Source organism: Lycium ferocissimum, chromosome 6 (genome assembly GCF_029784015.1).
Source record: "Lycium ferocissimum isolate CSIRO_LF1 chromosome 6, AGI_CSIRO_Lferr_CH_V1, whole genome shotgun sequence".
In the NCBI taxonomy this organism is placed as follows: Eukaryota; Viridiplantae; Streptophyta; class Magnoliopsida; order Solanales; family Solanaceae; genus Lycium; species Lycium ferocissimum.
Window position 1 is genome coordinate 2,654,594 of NC_081347.1, and position 24,977 is coordinate 2,679,570.

General features: G+C 35.7%; 1 protein-coding gene and 1 long non-coding RNA gene across 2 annotated transcripts; one reads left to right on the forward strand and one right to left on the reverse strand.

The window, feature by feature from the left end:
* Positions 1-2,291: 2,291 nt before the first annotated feature.
* Positions 2,292-23,408, forward strand: LOC132058905 (TMV resistance protein N-like). Its single transcript, XM_059451316.1, is given in 8 exon segments — positions 2,292-2,933; positions 3,204-4,287; positions 5,206-5,493; positions 12,154-12,373; positions 12,376-12,566; positions 12,568-12,675; positions 17,794-17,799; positions 21,531-23,408. Coding segments are annotated over 8 exon segments (4,275 nt in total). The 5' UTR covers positions 2,292-2,433.
* LOC132058907 (uncharacterized) lies at positions 23,004-24,174 on the reverse strand. Its single transcript, XR_009415455.1, has 3 exons — positions 23,688-24,174; positions 23,185-23,448; positions 23,004-23,139 (listed from the first exon to the last, which is right to left on the reverse strand). It is a non-coding gene; the product is annotated as an uncharacterized LOC132058907 (long non-coding RNA).
* Between the last annotated feature and the right edge of the window lie 803 nt (positions 24,175-24,977).

Here is a 24,977-nt window from a genome sequence, read left to right on the forward strand (position 1 = left end):
TTTGCAAATCCTTTTGTTCAATCTTAGCTTAGAAATATGAAGGATTTTTTTTTTATATATAAATTTGAACCTGAGACTTTTGGTGAGAATGAATTGTTTTGTTCCATTCAGCAACATCCTTCCGGGATCCAATAAGTACTGATTCGTCAAAGATGCAAAGTGGTCCTTTGCAAAAAAAAAAAAAGGAATAGATTAGAATTGGTGGAATACATAGCAAGTCCTTAAATTTTCTAGCAATTCTTATTTAGACATTCAAACTACGACTTCATAGGTTGTTATCTTCAATCTAAATGAATGAATGAAGTAGAGTCGTCGTGCTTTGAAAGTGACAAAGAAATTGCTCGAATATTACCTGACTTTAAGGATTTACCCATTAACATAATTTAAAGTTTCAAACAACCATGCTCACAATTAGTTGAGTAAAGTTCATTTTACCTGTTTTGGAACTTTTCGATTACTATTTTCCAACTGAAAAATTTTCTGCCGGTATTTCCCACTGAATGTCGGTGGGAAAAATCTAAATAGTAGTGTTTTCACAAAGAAAAATAGGAAGTTTTTCAGCGTTTCAACGAGAACCTATTTCGGACCATGCGTTTTCCCATTGAGTTGGTTCGGTGGGAATGACGTGGGAAAATCATGTTTCATAGCAAATGTCTGTGGGAAAAACCTTTGTTTCCAGTAGTGGATGCGAATCTGAATTTAGTCGGACCCCTATGCAGGTATAGGACAACGGGTGGAATATTTCCCCAGGTATACTTTTTCTTTGCATCTTCATCCGCTAGGTTTTTTTTAGCTGTCCATTGTGTTCATATTACTGTGGAGTTATGGTTCAAAGAGCATTAAGAAGCTTCACAAAAAATTTCTACTTCTCTATTATGAATGAATAATTTTCAAATAAAAGTATACCAAATTTGATGCTTACCAGTTGACTAGTCCACTAGCAGTAATTCAATTGGAGTAGACCCCACCTTCATACAAACATTGCAAATTGAAGGCTTGCAGCACTACAAGATTCTTTCAGAAGAGAATTACAAGGTAATTTTACATAAAGAGTTGGGAGTAACAAATATGCTTTTCGAAATCTGGACTATTCGATCTCGGCCCTTTTAGTAATTGCAATTATTTAATTCTTCTCATTTATGGTTATGGACCCACTCTCCAGTTGCACAAAGAAAAATAGGTCCATAGTATGATTGCTATTGATAGATCGTTATCTTCAATCACAATGAATGGATGCAGCTAACCCGTCGTCCTTGACAAAGATATTACTCGGATATTACCTAACTTTTACCCATTAACATGATCTGTTTTGTTTAGTTTATTTTCATTAATTCAGTCCATAGAAGACTGAGAAACTTTTTTGCTAAAGATGAACACTTTTTCAAATTTTAAGGAAAATTATTATTATTATTTGTGAATTTATACCATTAAACAGAGTGTCTAGCGTCCTTTTATTAATAATAAAATGAAAATCCTCAGCATGAATAAGTACAAGTAAGGGGGGCTAGGCCTTACTTTACTAATCCTAGTGAGATAATAAACCTCTACTAATTCACAAGTATGAAGAAAATAAAAGCTAGAGAAAACTAGGTATTCTATCTATGATCATCACAGAGTTTATTTTACTAATGAGGATGCTTAAGTATGCAAAAATATAAAAGCGAAGAAAGCTGAGTTATGAACCTCAAACTTCTCTTTATATATGTATGAACTAAAAAAGATAAATTGCTTGTTTATAGTAACCTGAATATTTTCCTCTTGTCTTATTGTTATTCATCATTTCTTCTTGGATTTATTGGATCTTGTTGACACTGTCATATGATTCTACTTTACCAATCGCATTGGTAGGTGCCTGAACAAATTCCTCAGTCACTTTACCATCCCAACTATGTTGCCTTTCATGTGGAAAATTAAAGACAGTTCAATCAATTGGTCAGTAGGACAACAATATTTTGGCAGAGAAGAGAAAGAGACGTTGGTATTTGGACTTGTGGAGCAATAATTCCATTCAACTGGCGAAACTTCTCGCAAATTTTCATTTCTTCTCATTTGGGATGTTCTCTTAAGTATATTCTTTTATTTGCAGCTTTATCGGCTTGTACTTTTAGCTGTCCATTGCGTACATATATATGACAGTGGAATTTTGGTGCAAGGATTGGTCTTTTAAGGAATTTCCCACTTCCTTCAATTAAAGTTCAAAGAAAAAACAATAACAAATAATTATAACTTTCAAAAGTTTCACACAAATTCTGCCACCTGCTATAGTTCAATTGACTAGAGTATAGCCCACCTTTCATATTTGAAGTGGTACCTGTTCATTTCTTCTCTCCTATATATAAATTTGTCGGAAATATATAGCATCAATTGATCTCTTACCACAACCATAATCTATCCACACATTTCTTTTTTCTTTTCAACAAATTAACTGAATCCATGGCATCATCTTCTTCTACTAGATCGTTGCAGTTGACTCAACGGAAGTACGATGTCTTTCTAAGTTTTAGAGGCGAAGATACTCGCAGAAATTTTACAAGTCACTTGTTTGAAGTTTTGAGGGACAGGGGAATATTCACCTTTCTAGATGATAAAAGGCTAGAGCATGGTGATTCGATCCCGGAAGAACTCGTGAAAGCTATTAAAGATTCTCAAGTTGCTGTAATTATTTTCTCAAAGAATTATGCTACATCGAGGTGGTGCTTGAATGAAGTAGCGAAGATCATGGAATGCAAGGAAAAAAATGAACAAACTATTATACCAGTCTTCTATAATGTGGATCCATCACATGTTCGAAGCCAAAGAGAGAGCTTTGCAGAAGCCTTTGCCAAACACGAATCGAACTATAAGGATGATGTTGAGGGAATGCAAAAGGTGCAAGGATGGAGGACAGCTTTAAGTGAAGTGGCCAATCTCAAAGGCTGTGATACCCGTGACAAGTGAGTTAAAAACACATAAATTGAAATGGAGGAAATAATTATGAAGACAGAATCTTAAATAATTTTTTCATATTTTCTAAAAAATTAATGATGTTTACTATAAAAAAGTAAGAAGGGATAGTTATTACACTAACATTTTAAATGGTTCTTCGGGAGTTTGATTTATGTGCTTAGACCTTTTTATCATAATTATGGACTCTACAGTGTGAAGTACTTCTTGTTATTGACTTTCTTACCTGTATATATCAACAATCTTCTTATTTTTTGTAGGATCGAATCAGAATGTATTCGGGATCTTGTTGATCAAATTTCGTCCAAATTATGCAAGACTTCTTTATCTTATTTGCAAAATGTTGTGGGAATAGATACTCATTTGGAGGAAGTAAATTCCCTAATAGCGATAGAAACCGATGATGTCCGGATTGTGGGGATCTGGGGAATGGGCGGAGCCGGTAAAACGACAATAGCAAGAGCCATTTTTGATACTCTTTCTTATCAATTTGAAGCTGCTTCATTTCTTGCGGATATTAAAGAAAATGAAAAAAAGAATCAACTACATTCTTTACAAAATACTCTTCTCTCTGAATTGTTAAGAAGAAAAGTTGATTACATCAATAATAAGTACGATGGGAAGTGCATGATTTCAAGCAGACTTAGTTCTAAGAAGGTGCTAATTGTGCTTGATGACATAGATGAAAGAGATCATTTGGAGTATTTAGCAGATGATGTTGGTTGGTTTGGTAATGGCAACAGAGTTGTTGTAACAACTAGAAATAGAGATCTGCTAGAGAATGCTGATGCAATATATGAAGTGAAGCTATTGCCTGATCATGAAGCTACACAATTGTTTTATCGGTATGCTTTCAGAAAAGAAGTTCCAAGTGAGTGTTTTAAGAAGCTCTCCTTGGAGGTAGTAAATCATGCTAAAGGCCTTCCTTTAGCCCTCAAGGTGTGGGGTTCTTCGTTGCATAAGAAAGACCTAACTCGGTGGGGAAGAACTGTAGACCAAATAAAGAAAAACTCTAGTTCAGAAATTGTTGAAAAACTCAAAATAAGTTATGATGGGCTGGAGCCTGAAGAGCAAAAGATATTTTTAGATATGGCATGTTTCTTCCGAGGAGATAAAAAAGAAAAAGTCATGCAAATCCTTGAGAGCTGTGATTTTGGAGCTGAATATGGATTGGATGTCCTAATTGACAAATCTCTTGTGTTCTTAACTGAATTTGATGCGATTGAAATGCATGACTTAATACAAGATATGGGTAAATATATAGTGAATATGCCAAAGGATCCGGGAGAACGTAGCAGACTATGGGACGCTAAAGATATCAAAGAAGTGATTGTTGACAATACGGTAAGCACGTAGGCTAAACAATGCAATGATATTCAATTTCTATTTTTCATATTCCAAAGACATATAGTTTTAATTCCAATATATTTGTTTCTCATATTTTCATGCAAGTAAAATCGGATAGCTAATTAATTGCTGGATTCAGTCAATCCCCTTTTCTTTCCTTTTAATAATCTTCTCAGAGTGTCGTATAGTTAGTTCTAGCTGTTTTCTTGAACACTAGCACACTGGGAGAAAGTAAAAGACGTTCTGGGTATTGCTGTTTGTATTTTCTTGTTCTGTGTTTTCTTTGGAAGTAGCTCCTCTCCAGTACACTCTCCCTTCAGTTCTCGTTTTGATTTGTGACACGTGTCACATAAAAAAATTAATGGCTCACATTTTTTCTCTCAAATACTGATTGTAAACACAGCCTACAGAGAATCAGACCCACTTAAATTTCTCTCTTTATCTTTTTCTCTTTAACTCCCTCCAAAATTAGTAATATACATTGGTGTTCTTCAGATGCTGCCATGGCTTCTCAATGTTGAGGGCTAGCATGACTGTTTGGACACATGAAAGTGTATAGAAGACTTTATTGTGTAATATTGGGGTTTTTACTCTCCTGAGTGCGTGTTTTTAGATTACTGAGTGGGAAATATCTGATTGAGTAGGATTTCTGCGGTCGTTTCGTATTGGTCGTCATAATTAATTGCACAAAGTATTTCTCCTAAGAAACATATTTCTTAAAAAAGACCCAAATGATATTGTACCTTAATTTTTTCTAGTGGTACTAGTTTTTCAAGAACTTCAAGTGCAATAAAAAATAGTACAAAACATGGCGAAGTTTGGCACTACGAGGAGTGAGAAAGTAATCATATTGGTAAGCGAATTTTATATGACATTTGGAGTTATACTTCGTAAACTAATGATCTTTTTTACCAGGGGACGAAGGTAGTGGAAGCAATCTGGCTTGATTATCAAGTACACTTATGCTTTAGCAAAAAGGCCATGAAGAAGATGAAAATGCTTAGGATATTATATATGGGGTTCAGCATGTGGTCCTCAGACTCTTCTCGTGATGGCTCCATTGAGTACTTGTCCAACAACTTGCGTTGGTTTTACTGGTGTCGTTATCCTTGGGAATCATTGCCAACTAAATTTGAACCCAAAAAGCTTGTTCATCTGGAACTCCGTCGTAGTGAACTGCGTCAGTTATGGAAGGAAAAAAAGGTACAATAGTTAAATTCTATTTTATTTTAATTTTTCTCTATAACTATTTTTTTCCCTTTAGTAATGAGCATATTATTGCTTTCAGACTGTTTTATTTGATATACTTTCTATTTTGGCTTGGCTGAAATTATACTTAATAGAAAAAATAATAAAGAGGAGATGTGAGGGTCTTTATACTTTAAACTAAGTTCCATTACAAAGCTAGAAGTAAATAATTTAGTAATTAAAAGTGTTATTGATAAATTTAAACCACTAAAGGTTTCCTAGCAATAGAAGAAAAGTGTAAAAAAATACATTAAATTTCAAGTAAGAATTTTTTTTATTTTTCTATAGTTTATTAAAAAGAGGAATAATTATCAAAGACATCAAGTCGAGTGCCAAGCTAATAAATGGTCAAATATCAATCTATATCTATATCTATATATAATATAAAGGTAGGTATAGACAAGGTGATGTGGCACCTCTCTATGACCAACATTTACATTTATCTTTTTTCTCCTTTTTTTTTTGGCATTTTTCTCATTTTTATTGCATTTTTGGTTAATTTCTACTACTAACCTATGGATTTATAAAGGGTCAATTATGTATATATAAATATTAAGGAGAAATATTTACGAAAGGTGACGATGGTTTTTTATTTACAAAACATAACATTACAAACCCTATAACAAACATACTTTTAAAAAAAAAATTAAAAAATATTTTTTATTTTTATTGTTTTTATTTTTTTGGCTCAAAAATTTATGTATGAAATGTGTATATTTCGCTCAAGGCTTAAAAATTTCGCTCAAAATTTAGTGTATAAAAACGGTATGAAAACTATATGAAATGTATATATCTCGTTCAAGGCTTAAAATTCATCTCAAAATTGTATGTATGAAAACGATATGAAATTTGTATCTCGCACAAGGCTTAGAATTTCACTCTCATTTTCATGTATAAAGTTCATGTTAAATTTCTCTAAAATTAGTACAACTACAACAACATTGTATACAACTTTGATACAACATTCAAGACTTAAAATAATCGCTTAAATTTTTGTGTATGAAATATGTATATTTTGCTCGAGGCTTAAAAAATTCGCTCAATTTGTGTATGAAAAACATATGAAATATGTATATCTCGATCAAGACTTAAACATTACGCTCAAAATTTTATGTACGAGAATGGTATAATGTGTATATCTCATTCAAGACTTGAAATCTCATTCACATTTTGCATATGAAAAACTATATTAAAAATTTGGCTTACACATACACATTTCATACACAAAAATTTGAGGTAATTTTTTAAGCCTTTGAGCGAAAAAAAAAATTAAAAAATATAAAATTGTTTTTTTATTTAAGTTTAAAAAAAATTTAAATTTTTTTAAACTAAAATATTTTTTGAAAAAGAAAAATATATGAAAATCCGTCGCGTTTCGTAAAATATCGTTATACGCAGAATTGCCCTTCTTTTGGGGTGGTCTTTAAATTTTGCCCTTCATATTTGAAATCTTTAAGTTTTGCCCTTCGGCTAAACCCCATGGGTTCCAGGTTCGAACCCCCACACAATCAAAATTTTAAAAAAAATTCGCAAGACAGAGTTTAAATTCATTATGCCCTACGCATACACTTATGAAGGAATATCAAAGTTATCTTTTGACCCGCATACTTATGCCTTATGGGTAGACTTGGCATAAGTATGCTAGGGTCCGGCATAACTTTGGTAATTCCTTCACAAGTTTATGCAGATCCGATTTCATAAAAGTTTGCCCATTAAAAGTATGCATTTTCCAACGGCATAAATATTGTTAAGAATTACCAAACTTATGCCGGTCCCGGCATACTTATGCCTTATGGGCAAACTTGGCATAAGTATGCCGGGTCCGACATAACTTTGGTAATTCCTTTACAAGTTTATGCCGGGTCCGGCATAAAAGTTTGCCCATTAAAAGTATGCCCCCACCAGATGAGGGTAAGAATTTCATTGTCCTCCTTCCAATATTATTACAGAACTAAAAGGCTTCATGGTAAAAACTTTGTGCGTGGCCTCTTCCACTCATCGTCATGCAAATGCTATCAACAATTATCATAGTGTTAATACTCATGAAAAACTAGGCTTAGATATAATGGAACAAAATCACGACAACTACTCTTTTCTAACACTACCCATAATATATTAACAAGAGCAGTTATAATATATCCAATACAGGAAATGTAGCAAAGAAAGTCTTTAGGCCACATTGACACAAAAACCACTTGAATTTTAATAGAGCATTTTGATGTCACTAAAAATCTGTAAAAAGTTGACATGAGATCTCAAGGTTATGCCGGACCCGGCATAAACTTATGAAGGAATTACCAAAGTTATGTCGGACCCGAAGATACTTATGGCAAGTCTGCCCATAAGGCATGAGTATGCCGGGTCCGGCATAACTTTGGTAATTTCTTCATAAGTTTATGCTGGGTCCGGCATACACGCGACCCAAACCTTGCCTTGCAGTTTTCTTTTTTAATTTATGCTTGAGCGGGAGTTCGAACTCAGAACCTCATGATTTCTGCGTGAACGCTCAGTGTTGCAATGCGAAGGGTAAAAATTAAAGACCAGCAATATGAGGGGCATAATTTAAAGACGATAAATATGAGGGACAAAATTTAAAGACCACCCCAAAAGAAGGGCAATCCGCGCAAAAAAATGAATATTTCTCATTAATAAAAGCCTTCATTGTAGTATTCAAGCCCACGTCTGAATCAGCCTAATAACATTTTGATTGAATCAACCCACGATCAAAAAATTAAATAACCCATAAACGGGTAGTTTAAAGTTTCAGTTTTTATTTGTTTACGCTTTGATGACGTGGCAATTCATGCGTAATCTGCTTCTTTGGGGTGGTATTTAAATTTTGCCCCTCATATTTGTGGTCTTTAAATTTTGCCTTCGGCTTAAACTCATAGGTTCCTATTCGAACCCAAGATGCTCACCAAAAATTTAAAAAAAAATTTGCAAAGCGTAGTTTAAATTTCGCATATGCCCTCCGCCGTACTTTTTAGTTATGTTTAACTAAAAGTCCCGCGAGGAAAACTTTTTTGCTTGAAGCATATATATGTATTTTTTTTTAACTTTTCAAGGTAAACTTTTAGTAATGCCTTAACTAAAAGTGTGCCCCATAAAACATAACTAAAAGTATGCCCCATAAGGCGTAAGTTTTCCTTAAGGCATACCTAAAAGTTTGCCAAGTTTTCGTTAAGGCATACCTAAAAGTTTGCCTTATAAGGCAAAGTTTAAATTTTGCTATGCCGCCTTCGCTTTAGTTATAGCGGCCCTAAAAGTCATTGGGGTCATTCTCGACTTTGGCTTGAAGCATATATATGTATTTTTTTTTAAACTTTTCAAGGTAAACTTTTAGTAATGCCTTAACTAAAAGCGTGCCCCATAAAACATAACTAAAAGTATGCCCCCATAAGGCGCAAGTTTTCCTTAAGGCATAACTAAAATTTGCCTTATAAGGCAAAGTTTAAATTTCTTATCTCTCCTCCGAAAACTTTTAGTTATGTTTAACTAAAAGTCTACCGGAGCGGCGTACTTTTTATATATATATATATATATATAGTTTACTTTTCAAGGTAAACTTTTAGTTACGCTTAATAAAAAAGTGTGCTAAAGACATAACTAAAAGTATGCCCATAAGGTGGAACTTTTCCTTAAGGCATAACTTAAACTTTGTCTTATAAGGCAAAGTCTATGCCTTAAGAAAAGTTCTTGCCTTATGGGGCATAATTTTGTTATGCCTTAACTAAAATTTTCACCATAAGCGCATAACTAAACTATATGTTAGGAAAAATTCTGCCTTTATAAGTGTACTTTTAATTATGCCGGATCCGGCATAACTTTATCTTTTCCTTAAAGATTGTATGCTGGATCCGGCATACACTCCCCTACCCCGCCTTGGGGAATTATTTTTTTTATTTTATGCCTGAGCAGGAGTTTGAACCTATAGCCTCAGGTATTCACCCACCTTTTTAAGCAAAGGGCAAAACTTAAAGACCACAACTATGAGGGGCAAAATTTAAAGACCACCCCAAAAGAAGGGCAATCCGTGCAAAAAAATGTTGATTACATATCATTATTACTCTTCAAAAAAATCCTTATGACTATTTAACTAATGCAATATTGATAAGTAAAACAAACTTAATGACTACTTTTGTAACCCAACCGATTTCATAACCCAGGTGAGTTCCTTTGGACTCGAATTTTCCATATATATATTTTTTTAATTTATTGAACATTATATTGTTATACTTTCTACATGGATATGACTTTGAGAAGATTGGAAATATGTGAGTAATGGATTTATATGTGGATGCAGTAGTCTTCTTTTTTATGGTGATTTTATGATAATATTGTTTTTGGCGTATTATTATGATTTATATGTGTGTTATTCTCCATAGTTCTTTTTTGATCTCCAATGCGTATGAACTTTCTTGAAATGAAAGTAGGTTTTTCCACGTAATAATTTTTTTTGATACCAATTATTTTCTAATTCTTTTTTAAACAATTTTTACTTCTCATTCCACTATCCAGTATTTTTATAGATAGTGGAACCATGCTTTTGTTTCTTATGTATTAACTGATAAAGTTGAAAAATATATCAGCAATAATAAGTGAAGATGTTATTGTACAATTAGTTTAACTAAATAATTTCACATCTTTTTGATAAAAGGAAATTAGTCATTGAAAAATTCTCAATTGTCAAAAGAATTCTTGATGAAATTGAAGCTTGAAAATTCCGCTCTAATTTGAATTCTCTCTCCTTTTTTGATGAGTTGTGTGTTGAATTCATCGGAAAACATTTTAAATGAAATGGGCAAATTGTTTAGATTTTAATTTATGAAATTTTTGTATAGTTTCGATAACTTTGAGGATGGAAAACAATAGCTTTAGAGTGGAGTTGTTGGTTATAAAGAATGTGATGTTTAGGTGAAAGAAGAAAAAGACAAATAAATACTGAATGGGTGAGGAAGCAAGAAAGCAAGGAAGGAGAGAAAAGAAAAGTGGGAAAAGGGTAAAAAGATACGGCAAAAATTAATTGACGAGATTTCGTTTGTGTTCTTTTCTTAATTTGTTAAATTTATTCTCTTTCTCATAGAAAATAGAGTTTATCTAAATTTATTATTACTTATTTGGTCTTTTTATAAATTTACTTATGATTTTTTGGATTGCGTGGAGCACCCTAAATGAAATTCTGTTATGAGATTCTATGCTTCTCGGATCAACGTTGGAAAGAGGAGAAAAGATAAAATTAATTGATGACTAAAGAGTTTTTTTTTTTTTTTTTAAATGTATCTCTTAAAAGATAGAGTAGAGAAGTTAGATAGATACTTAATATATATATCAGAAGAACAAAAGAAAACTATATTTAAAATTTATAAGCATATGAACATAAAGATAACGAAACCCGTAAAATAAAACGATAAAATTATGTTTAAACGAAGAAAATAAGAAGTGAAACAAAGAAGATAAGGAAAAAGATAAGGCAAAAATTAATCGACGAGATTTCATTTGTGTTGTTTTTTCCTTAATTTATTAAAGGTGTTTCTTTCTCATAGGAAAAGAGATTTTATCTAAATTATTACTATTACTTGTATGGTCCTTTTATAAATCACTTATGATTTTTTGGTTGTGTGGAGCACCCCAAATGAAATTCTATTCTGAGATGTTATATTTCTTGGATCGACATTGGAAAGAGGAGAAAAGATAAAATTAATCGATGAGTAAAGATTATTTTTTTAATTAAAATTTAACTCTTGAAAGGTAGATAGATATTTAATATATGTTAGATGAACAAAGGAAACTAGATTTAAAATTTATAAACATATGAACATAAAGATAATAAAACAAGTAAAATAAAACGAACACAGTAAAACTATGTTTAAATGATAATTGTTAAAAAAAGTTAAAGAAAAGACCAAATAAGTGACAATAGTCTAATCCATTTGAATTTGAAGACTAAAAAATATTTAAATATTCTGAATGTTCAGATATTAAAAAAAGTATCTCATGAATTCAATAAGAGTTTTATAATTGCGCGAAGCGCGAACTTATTTACTAGTATGCAATAAGCAAGGGACAAAAAGAGGACAAAATTAAAAAGTAATCATTGTAAAATATAAAAGAATGAAACTTATTTGAATTTGAGATGAGAAAGTGCTTTAAATTATAAGGAGAAAAGTTATATCTATATATATTAAAAGGAGGATAATCAAGCTTGAGATTAAGCCAAGTGGTGCGTTAATAAGGTCATTTTGCACTTATTTGAATTTAAGATGAGAAAGTGTTTTGCATTATATTAAGAAAAGTTATATTTGTATATTATTATAAAAAAAGGATAATCAAACTTGAGATTAAACCAAGTGGTGTGTTGAAAAGGTCACTTGACACTTTTTTAAGATAATGCTATAAAGAAAAATATGGAACAGAAAAGATAGTCATTGATTTGTTTCTTTTTGGGCCTTTTCTCCCAAATATTGTGTTGACTGTCATAATCCAGATGTCATTACTCATTTTTCATCTGAGGAGTAACCTAAATACAATTGATTCATAGATAGGCCTAATTTTGTGATAATTCTTTTGCCTGGCATTTCTTATTTTCCTATCTCATTCTTTTTATGTTCTGAACAGATGTATTTTCCGCGTCTGCGAACGCTAGATCTCTGCGGATCTGAAAACCTGATGGAAACACCAGATTTCAGGGAGATGCCAAATTTAGAGTATTTGAATCTACAGGGATGTAGGAGTCTTGAAGAGATTGACGATTCCCTGGGGTATTGCGAAAAACTCATTGAGTTAGATTTAGGTTGTTGTTTAAGGCTTAAGAGGTTTCCATGTGTTAACGTGGAATCTACGAATATCTGGATCTATATCGTTGCTTTAGTTTAGAAATATTTCCAGAGATCAGGGGGAAAAGTAAGTCGGAGTTAGAGATTTACATGGGATACTCTGGGATAAGGGAACTACCATCATTTATTCAGTACCTAACTCATATTACCGAGCTAGATTTGAGCGGTATGAAAAACCTTGTAGATCTTCCAAGCAAAGATTGGCATGTTGATAAGCTTGGTGGAGCTAAATGTGTCGAATTGCTCAGAACTTGAAAGCTTGCCAGAAGAGATAGGGGATTTAGAAAACTTGGAGAAGCTTGATGTCACGCCCCGAACCATAGCCTGGACGTAACACGGCACTCGGTGCCTGATTGCATGTGACCGAGCGAACCACATGGCTTGCTGAATCATTATGATACATAACATAAGCGGAATATAACGTGAATGCATGATGAGCCTTTATAAAACATGGTGAGTCATAATACTTAATAAAATACTTGTTTAAACATGAGTACGAATAAATAACATGAATGAGCCAAAATGGCTATACGACTCCAAATGTCCGACATGATATAACCGACTTGTCTAGTCTATGAAACCTCTAACCCGAGTCCGAACATAAAATATACTTTTCGGGACAAGGCCCCCAAAGATACCCTTAATGCATCAATGACATAAGGTAAACAACTAACTAAACCCCGAAGAGAATGGGGCTCACCCAAAGCTGATATGAGAGTTGTCCTACTGAGCAGGTGCGTTGTCCTGTACGTCAGTACCTGCATCGTGAAATGCAGGCCCCCAAGGCAATAAAGGGGACGTCGACATTGAATGTACCGGTATGTAAGCAACGGGATGAAATAACATGGGTCATGAAATAACATGATAAGAACCGAAACCGAAACTTGGACATGAACATGAGTACGAGTATATAAACATGAAGTTGAAACCGAAACCGAACGTAAACATACGAGTACCGTAAGCATGAAATAACTGTAATAAGTCGTAATACCGATACGAACCACCACGGGGAGAAACGTGAGTCCGATCTCTCGCCCGATCGGGGCTAAGCCATCTCGTACCTTGCCGGGCACGAGACATGAACATGACATGAATGGATCCAAAATCCCTCAATGGGAAAAATATGAAGGAATCGTCCTAACCGGGCGGAGCGATCCTTATCCTACGTTGGCATACGTAGTTTCGTGCTATCCGAGCCTTCTCGTATTAATACAACTCCCGAACATGAAAATAACCGAAAACATGATTTCGAATCTTGACATGAACATGGGTACACGAAGACATGACAATAAATACATATATAAAAGTTTTTCATGAAAATAAGCATAATATCTCATATCTTGTGTTATGGAACCCATGGAATGCAAGTTATGGGTTTTTCATAGATTACGGACCGAGTCTCAATTACCAAAACAGTAAATTAAGACTAATCAAACGGAATTGTAATTGACCATATAATATACATCATGGTTCAAGTGTCTAGGGTTCAACATGAATATGCCTAGAATCCTAAAACTTGGTGTGTAATCATGGAATACCGAAACACGGGGAAGAACAAGGATGTTCCCACACGTGGATAGCGTCTACATACCTTAATTCCTCGCTTTTGAGTGTATCACAATGTCCTTCAATCCCTTCAACTTTAATCTATAATAATACAGGTCATAGGGATTCTATATTAGCAACAATATCCATGCTTTGTTCATCTAAGCATTTTATCAAACACTTGGTGGGCATGAAGCTCCACAACCCTCATTAATGGTGTTTTCTTCACCAATTCCCCATTCTATTACTTCTAGCTAATTCTACAATTTCAATTAGATGTAATTAACATCATTCTCCATCACCCATATGAATACAACAATCCCAAGTCAACAATCCAAAAACCCTATCATAGTTCATATAATTCTCTTTATCAAACCCATTTACTATTCTCCCAAGAACTCATCAACACTTTAATCATCATGAAAAAGTCATGAAACTTACCTTAGATAGTGGTTGAACAAGTCTTGAGCGAGTTACTCCTCTAGCACCAAAACCCTACTTCACTTCCCTTGGGTTTTCTTGAATTAGATGAACTTTGGCTAGGTTTCATACACTTGGGTTCATGGATTTGGTGTTATTGATTATGGATTTCCTTGAATTTTCGTGTGGATGAAGGTTAGAGAGTATTCTAGAGGTTTTCTTGACCAAGAATGATGAAAATATGATTTTGGACGAGTCTCTTATTTAAAGTAGTCTCTCCGGACAAAATCTCTCTGTCACAACTTGCGACGGAAAAATGGGCGTCGCATGTCGTGTCTTAACGAGTCGCATCTTATATACCGGGCATCCGGGTGACAGAGGCGATTTTCTGTCGAACAGTCCGTCGTAAAATGGCCATAACTTTTTACACAGATGTCCGTTTGACCCCGTAAGATACCGTTGGAAAGGTATTTCAATGCTCTACAACTTTCATCAAGGAAGTTTTCCCAAATTCTCAATTAATAATGGGGTTATGATCGTTGAAGTAAGACCTTCTATAAACTCACTTGCAAACATGCCCCGTAGAGTGGCTTTCAACTTTGTTTTTTTCCCAAAGACATTTCTTATGACTTAATTGGTTTTCAAAACGCTTCCTATAACCCTTATATTGGTTCCATTATATTATCATGTTATGATTCAAGCTTCGTCCGGTTACGAGGTGTTACAATATCTCCCCTCGGGATCATTCGTCCTCGAATGATGTGTCATGGTTAGTAATATGGCCGGACATGGCTTGACTACATGAACGTGAAGAAAACATGACATGAAACATAGAGACCGAACTAACATGACATGGTTACATGGAAACATGAATACCGAGGCATGAACATGGGCACCGGATAGTTGACGTAAGTATGGAACATGAGACATAACATGATACGGGGCATGGAAACTGATATGACATAGTTTCATGAAAACATTAGTGCCCAAACATGAGACATGAATAGCGCATACATGAACTTGAACGTGAAACGTGAGGCATGAATACATAAGCGACATTATAACTCTTCTCCAAAATGTCATTAAGCCCTCATTAATTCGATACTCGTAATTCTTGCCCGACACACAACATATCCCTTGCTTTCCTTAACAACTTTAGTCTCCTACCTCAAATGTCTTTGAAATCTCATTTATAATAATTAAATATTACTTCTTACTCGTCTTTTCGTATACGTCATACCCTTCGTAGGTCTATTCGCGGTACGCTAATGGGGAAATTTCCAAGGTGTAACATTTTCCCTCTCTTTTGGAACATTTGTCCTTGAATGTTAACATTCGGGATTCTACAAAAATTTCGTCAGAGTTTTCCCTGTAATATGGCACTACCAACCTGTCACAATAGCCCATAATATCATTGCTCACAGACTATATCACAATAGCACTATAAATTGGCCACACACGACCAAAAGTATGAAAAGAAAGCTTACATACCTCAAAATCTTGGTGTTTCATCATAAATCTCCTCTCGCGGGCCGAAACAAGTGCGGGTACACGGATCTCATACCCTCCTCGGCTTCCCATGTAACTTCCTCAACTTTCCGACTTCTTCACAGACTTTCACCGAGGCTACTTCCTTAGTCCTCAACTTGCGAACTTGACGATCAAGAATGGCTATGGATCTCCTCATAGGTGAGGCCATCCTTAATCGTTATAGCATCAAAAAGGAACAACCAACGAAAGGTCTCCCCACACACTTCCTCAACATGGACACATGAAACACGAGATGTACATGAAGACCAAATCTTGTGGCAACTTAAGTTCATAGGCTACTAGGCCGATCTTTCGCAATTCTTTAAGGTCCAATATATTTGTGGCCGAGTTTGCCTTTCTTGCTAAATCTCATGACACCCTTCATAGGTGAGACTTTAAGGGACACCCAATCATCAATCGAAAATTCTAAGTCCCTTCGCCTCACATCCGTGTAAGACTTCGGCGACTCGAGCCGTTTTCAAATGCTCATGTATTAACTTAACTTTCTTCAAAGCTTGGTAAACCAAATCTAGTCCCGACAACTCTGCTTCACCAACTTCAAACCAACCAATTGGTGATCTACACCTTCGCTCAAAAAGGGTTTCAAACAGTGCCATCCCAATACTAGCATGGTAATTATTTTTGTAAGTAAACTCAATAAGAGGCAGGTGGTCATCTTAATTACCATTGAAATCAAGGACACATGGTTACTAAACTGAATGAATACGAGGTTACTAAACTGCTGAGATACTAAACTGAATGTCTATTGAACTGACTGAATACTGGGATGACTGAATACTGGATTAGCTGAATACTGAGCTGACTGAATGCTGTATTAGCTGAATACTGAGCTTACTGAATACTGGATTAGCTGAATACTGGACTGACATGAATACGTGAGTACTGGACTGATATCCGAGTATTGAACAAATCATGAATATTATAACATGAGACCTGAATAGTGTATCTCCGACTATTTGTCCGAGGATCAAAAGTTGTGCTAGGGTTCACCTTGGTACCCAATCCTTTCGAAAGAATTTTCGAAGTTCGTTGTGAACCGAGCACCATAATCAAATAATGGACACTAGGGTCCCATACAATCCGGAAATTTCATTAACATATAGCTTGGCATAATCTTCTGTTCCATCTGTAGTCTTAACTGGCAAGAAGTGCGCTGACTTCGTAAGTCTATCCACAATCACCCAAATTAAATCATGCCTCCTAGTTGAACGAGGTAGACCTAGAATGGTGAGCTTCTGACATAAATAGTTCTCTGAGTCCATCTACATCTGAAACGCATAATCTGCCTTGATATCTCAAGGTACCATTATCTCCCTCCCCGCTCAAAAGCTAAGGCTTTCTATTCGTGAATCCTCTCTTTCATCTCAGCAAGTAGGAATCACCAAACCGCTTCTCTCTCTACAACTTCAATAACTACAGAATGCCATGTTCGGGGCAATAACTCCACCCACTTCGAAGTCCGAAAGTCAAATTCCTAGCTTGGATAAGAAGTGAACTTCCTTCACCTTAGTTCTCTTGTCCGCTAAATCATGAGCCGTACTTCCCATACTTGATTTTTTTTTTTTTTTTTTTAGATACTTTCTAAAATACTCATAGTACGGTGGTGCGCTAAGTCTTTCACGAGCACCTTAAAGATTAGAGTCTTGGTAATGGCACGCCCTTATGACACATAACTCGGACATGATCTTATAGCTTTTCCGATCGCCTAATCGATAGTAATTGAACTTGACACGATCCATTTGACGATCATTCTACTCACTTCGGGTTAGACATATTCCCTATGGAGACTATCTCATTATGCCAACCTAACTGAATTAAGGTTCTTCATATCTCATACTAACCCTTCGGGTCTTCAATTATCCCACTGGACGTACTGGAGATTTATGTATCTCCCCCTTAGACCAAGGCTAACGTCTTATACTTACAAATTCTTCCCTTTTGATGGGATCCAATTAACATTCCTTACCTTCTGCAATTCCTTTGTACTCTACAACACTGACTTTTTTTTTTTTTTTGACTCACATCTGACCAATTTCTCATGAAGAAAAAGAACTAAATTTACTTACATGAACGGGTTGCTACTGTATTCGTAAATGGCATACTCTATCTTAACGACTTAACTCTCGCTCACACTTGTAAATCTTAGGACAACCTCTTTTGAAAACTCTTAAAGGCTATTCTTCTATAGGTTGCTCTCTTACGCTTTAGCCGATTTCTTCTTCTACTAATCACTCTACTCGAACTTAAATTAAGCCCTTGTTTTCCAATATACATTCGGATATATCCGAACCGTCACCCACTCAAGGTGTTCATCCGAATAGGAATCAAATCTTATTTCTCAAAGTCATCCGTACTCATAACTTAGTCAAATCTTATCATTACCGTTGACATGGCTTTTCCGGACATATTACGAACTTATATCTCATTCTCCTTCTATTTCTAGGAAAAATTTTTGGCGAGTTTCTCTCGCATTTCTTACTATCCCAAACTCGCACGCAGGAAATACCAACAATGCCTCACAAGGCCAGCATATATATACATATATATATCATGTCATATCATAGCCACACAGGGCTCCCAATTTCAACACAAGATAAAAATGACGGACTTACCTCATATGTCCAAAATCAAACCTACTGTTACACTTTCCGTTTATTTTCCCTTTCAATCAGAATCGCGAATGGAGTGGGTCCTAATGACCTCCGATAGAAAACTCGCTTCTCGCCACCTCTTCCTTGAGATGCTCCATAATTTACCTTTTTCTTGTTGACTTGGCTCCTTTTTCTAATTTCTCTAATATCCTCTCCCTGTTTTATTCCATGCTCAAGGACATCAATTTCATTCAACATACCATTCATTCCACTACACCCCTTCTCGAGCAACTTACATTGTATTCCACTTTCAATAGCACTTGAAGTCTCATTCGTTACCAGTAAGTATTGCATAATTGTACCCCCTATGGGTAAATATCCTTACTTGGACCTTGAATTACCTCGTTCATCTCTCGCGCATTCGAAACGTACGTAATTCGAGATAAAGAGAAGTTACTTATTGCTCTAAGCTTCATGGCACGATCTAGAGGGAAAGAAATAGACAAATCCCGAATGTCTTGGTGGTCAATCGTTTATATGTATGGGGCCCTCACACATATAAAAATGACCCCAAATCGACACGGTTTCAGACTCCCTAAAGACTCTTGAACCTAGGCTCGATACCAAGTTTTGTCACGCCCCGAACCATAGCCTCGGACGTAACACGGCACTCGGTGCTCGATTGCATGCGACCGAGCGAACCACATGGCTTGCTGAATCATTATGATACATAACATAAGCGGAATATAACGTGAATGCATGATGAGCCTTTATAAAACATGGTGAGTCATAATACTTAATAAAATACTTGTTTAAACATGAGTACGGAAATAACATGAATGAGCCAAAATGGCTGTACGACCCCGAATGTCTGACATGATATAACTGACTTGTCTAGTCTATGAAACCTCTAACCTGAGTCTGAACATAAAATATACTTGCTGGGACAAGGCCCCCAGCATACCCTTAATGCATCGATGACATAAGGTAAACCACTAACTAAACCCCGAAGAGAATGGGGCTCACCCAAAGCTGATATGAGAGTTGTCCTACTGAGCAGGTGCGTTGTCCTGTACGTCGATTACACGCATCGTGAAATGCAGGCCCCCAAGGCAATAAAAGGGGACGTCAGCACATTGAATGTACTGGTATGTAAGCAACTGGATGAAATAACATGGGTCATGAAATAACATGATAAGAACTGAAACTGAAACTTGGACATGAACATGAGCATGAGTATATAAACATGAAGTTGAAACTGAAACTGAACGTAAACATGAGTACTGTAAGCATGAAATAATCTGTAATAAGCTGTAATACCGACATGAACCACCACGGGGAGAAACGTGGAGTCTGATCTCTGCCCGATCAGCTAAGCCATCTCGTACCTTGCCGGGGCACGAGACATGAACATGACATGAATGGATCCAAAATCCCTCAATGGGAAAAATATGAAGGAATCGTCCTAATCGGGCGGAGCGATCCTTATCCTACGTTGGCATACGTAGTTTCAAAGGTCCGAGCCTTCTCGGTATTAATACAACTCCCGAACATGAAAATAACTGAAAACATGATTTCTGAATCTTGACATGAACATGGGTACATGAAGACATGACAATAAATACATATATAAAAGTTTTTCATGAAAATAAGCATAATGTCTCATATCTTGTGTTATGGAACCCATGGAATGCAAGTTATGGGTTTTTCATAGATTACGGACCGAGTCTCAATTACCAAAACAGTAAATTAAGACTAATCAAACGGAATTGTAATTGACCATATAATATACATCATGGTTCAAGTGTCTAGGGTTCAACATGAATATGCCTAGAATCCTAAAACTTGGTGTGTAATCATAGAATACTGAAACATGGGGAAGAACAAGGATGTTCCCACACGTGGATAGTGTCTACATACCTTAATTTCCTGCTTTTGAGCGTATCACAATGTCCTTCAATCCCTTCAACTTTAATCTATAATAATATAGGTCATAGGGATTCTATATTAGCAACAATATCCATGCTTTGTTCATCTAAGCATTTTATCAAACACTTGGTGGGCATGAAGCTCCACAACCCTCATTAATGGTGTTTTCTTCACCAATTTCCCATTCTATTACTTCTAGCTAATTCTATAATTTCAATTAGATGTAATTAACATCATTCTCCATCACCCATATGAATACAACAATCCCAAGTCAACAATCCAAAAACCCTATCATAGTTCATATAATTCTCTTATCAAACCCATTTACTATTCTCCCAAGAACTCATCAACACTTTAATCATCATGAAAAAGTCATGAAACTTACCTTAGATAGTGGTTGAACAAGTCTTGAGTGGAGTTACTTCTCTAGCACCAAAACCCTACTTCTCTACTTCCCTTCTCTTTTCTTGAATTAGATGAACTTTGGCTAGGTTTCATACACTTGGGTTCATGGATTTGTGTTATTGATTATGGATTTCCTTGAATTTTCGTGTGTGATGAAGGTTAGAGAGTATTCTAGAGGTTTTCTTGACCAAGAATGATGAAAATATGATTTTGGACGAGTTGGGTCTTATTTAAAGTAGTCCGTCGAAAAAGTCCGGACAAAATCTCTCTATGTCACAACTTGCGACGGAAATTTTGCGGCGTCGCATGTCGTGTACTGCGAGTCGCACCTTGCGTCGCGTCACCGTGACAGAGGGCGATTTTCTGTCGAACAGTCCATGTCGTAAAATGGCCATAACTTTTTACACAGATGTCCGTTTGACCCCGTAAGATACCGTTGGAAAGGTATTTCAATGCTCTACAACTTTCATCAAGGAAGTTTTCCCAAATTCTCAATTAATAATGGGGTTATGATCGTTGGAAGTAAGACCTTCTATAAACTCACTTGCAAACATGCCCCGTAGAGTGGCTTTCAACTTTGTTTTTTTCCCAAAGACATTTCTTATGACTTAATTGGTTTTCAAAACGCTTCCTATAACCCTTATATTGGTTCCATTATATTATCATGTTATGATTCAAGCTTCGTCCGAAGTTACGAGGTGTTACACTTGATGCCGAGAATACTCTAATTTCACGACCTCCTTCTTCCATCGTCCGCTTGAACAAGCTTAAATTCTTGAGCTTTGAAAAAGCAATATTTGGAGATGAGACAGATAAAGAAATAATTGGAGAAGAGACAGGGGGCTTTGCGTTCCCTCAAGTGAATGAAGGGTTACGCTCATTGGAAACTTTGAATCTCAGATACTGCAATCTAATAGATGAAGGACTTCCAGAAGACATTGGATGCTTATCCTCTTTGGAAGAGTTGAATCTCTGGGGAAATAATTTTGAGTATTTGCCTCGAAGCATAGCCCAATTTGGTGCTCTTCGATTCTTGGACGTATCATATTGCGAGAGGCTTAAAGAGTCGCCAGGTTTCATAGGGATGCCAAATTTAGAGACCTTGGATCTGTCAAATTGTATGAATCTTGAAGAGGTTCATCATTCCCTCGGATTTCTCAAAAAGCTGTGGAGATTAAATTTATGTAATTGTAAACGGCTTAAGAGGTTTCCAGCTTTGTGCATCGATTCCCTAGTATTTCTGGATCTGAAGAGGTGCTCTAGTTTAGAAAAATTTCCAGAAATCCTTGGAAGCATGTATTTGCAGTTAGAGAGTGGGACAAGGTGCCTAGATTTGGGCGGTTTAGAAAACCTTGTAACACTTCCGAGTAGCATTGGTATGTGGAAAAGCTTGGTGGGGCTATATTTGTGGGATTGCTCAAATCTTGAAATCTTGCCGGAAGAGATAGGAGATTTAGAAAATTTGGAGAAGCTTGATGCCAGCAATACTCTAATCGGGCAACCTCCGCCTTCCCTCGTGCGCTTGAACAAGCTTAAATTCTTGATTTTTGATAAACGAAAATCAAAAGTAGGCCTCAAAGATGGAGTGTGCTTTCTTTTCCCTCAAGTGAATGACGGATTACACTCATTAAAAGATCTAGATCTCAGTTACTGCAATTTAATAGATGGAGGACTTCCGGAAGACATTGGATCCTTATCCTCTTTGGAAGAGTTGAATCTCGGGGGAAATAATTTTGAGCAATTGCCTCGAAGCATAGCCCAACTTAGTGCTCTTCAATCCTTGGACTTATCAGATTGCAAGAGGCTTAAAGAGTTACCGGAATTTCCATAACAATTAGATACAATATATGCAAATTGGAGCAATGATTGGATCTGTAATTCGTTGTTTCAGAATATCTCATCATTGCAACATGACATCTCTGCTTCAGATTCCTTGTCACCAAGAGTGTTTACCACTAGGAGCAATGTCCCAAGTTGGTTCCGCCATCGGGGAACTGGTAGAAGTGTATCAGTAAATTTGCCTGAAAATTGGTATGTACCTGATAACTTCTTGGGATTTGCTGTATGTTACTCCGGCAGATTAATTGAAACCACAGCTCAATTATTTCCCTTATGTGATGATGGAGTGTCATCAATGACCCAGAAACTAACCTTATCCAACCATTCAGAATGTGTAGAACCTAAGATTCATTTTTTCTTGGTATCTTTTGCTGGCAAATGGGGTATGTCTAAGGCAAATGGAAAAACACCAAATGACTATGGGCGCATTATGTTATTTTTTGGAGAAATGAAGGATTTTGGACTTCGTTTGTTGTATAAAGATGAACCTGAGCTTGACGTCTTGTTACAAATGAGTGAAAATAGTGATGAACTTGAGCTTGAGGCCTTGTTACAAATGAGGGAAAACAATGATGAACCAACGGAACATGGCATTATGACAAGGACAAGCAGATATGAGAATAGTGAACACTATGACTCCGTGAACAATGAAGCCAGTTGCTCGTCACAAATTGTCACATTTCTAATATTCGTGGGAACTCTGTTTTTGAGAATCTGCAGCAACGAGTGGCGTGACCAGTTTCTTCAGAAACTTTGAAGCTCTTTCTTGAAAACCCAGGAATTTAGCTTAAATATAGCTAATCTACCACATGACTTGTTTTATTTTCTAGCTGGTAATGAAATTATATTCTCTCTCTTTTTATGTAACTCTCTCCTCCTATTAGCTACTAAGTCTTCTTCCAAAACAAATAAAGTTTTTCCTCTCATTATTTATTCTTTTTCCCTTTTAATTTTCTTTCTTCATTCCCCTATTAACTGGAGCTCATGAATGGGTTTTTTCAATGAGTTTTGTTTTCCTTCCCCTATTAATAGTTACTAAGTCTTGTTTTCAACAATGAGTTTTGTCAATTGATTCTCCATCATGTCTCTGACTGGTGTTGAGCCATGGTTAACCATGGTGAGTTAAAGACTGAACAGGATTAAATTTTTCGATACGCAAAGTCAGATCCTGGAATCATGCGATCTTAACTCAATTTTTACCTTAAATTACTTGCAAATCAAGAATTTGAACTGGATTAGTTTATTCACATTTTCGATGTGAAGAAGGACTAGGCCGCTTCCTAAATAATTAATTATCAACTGCTTCCTAAATAGTTAACTATCATATTTGCATTGTGCCTGGACAATTAAGGGTAAAATTTTGGTGGGTTTTTTAGGCATATGCTGGGGAGTTTATGCGGCAGTTCCCATAGTTTGATGAACAATTGGTTAACCAAGAGGGCAAGAGTTTGAAGATGTTGAGGAAAACCCAGAAGTTTCTTGTCAACAGGTGGGACGACTCAGTTTAACACTTTCTTGTCGAAAGGTAAAATGATCATGCTCTCTCTAACCACAGTTTCATATTTGCACTAAATTTCCTGCATAGGGAATTTACAGTTTCAGTTAGAATTTTAATAGAAGAAGTACCATATAAGTCATAGTGTGTAGAGCTAGGTATAACAACATACTAGCCGTGATAGAGATAATGGCTCGTGACATTTCAATTTCTTGCAAACTATTGAGTGCTAGATTTTGAGCCCTTTGCTCAAAGACTGAATGCACTAATTTGTGATTAGATGTTGTGATCGTTGTGGATTAGGAATATGTGATTACCTTGTTGTCTGCTGTTTTATTGATATTGATCTTGAAAAACTAATATCTATATTTTTATTCTGGTTTTGGATTACTTTTGCATAGCAAACTGGGAACATGGTACTTTGAGAAGAAAACCGGTGACACTGCCTATGAAGGAAACAACTAGACTATTGGATTGAGAAAGGGACTCGTGAAAGAACTTGGGTATGAGATAATAATTCATTTTTTCAAATTTCATTTTGAAATATAATCACATCTTCCATTTGCTGACAAGTAGCTTGTCCAAAAAATATATTACAGATGAATGGCAAGATAACTTTGCCAAAACAAGTGGATGAAAGAAGCCTTGGAAATATTACTAACGCCTCACAATTTGTGACTTGCATCATATCTTGGTAACTCCACTGTATTCATTTACTTTGCAAGCCATTATTCTGCTTTTTTTTTTTTTTTAAGTACCAAGTGTCAGAATTTGACTTTGTTGTTTGTATGATTCATGTGGAAAGATGTCTTTTTGGTGTTAAGGTTGTAG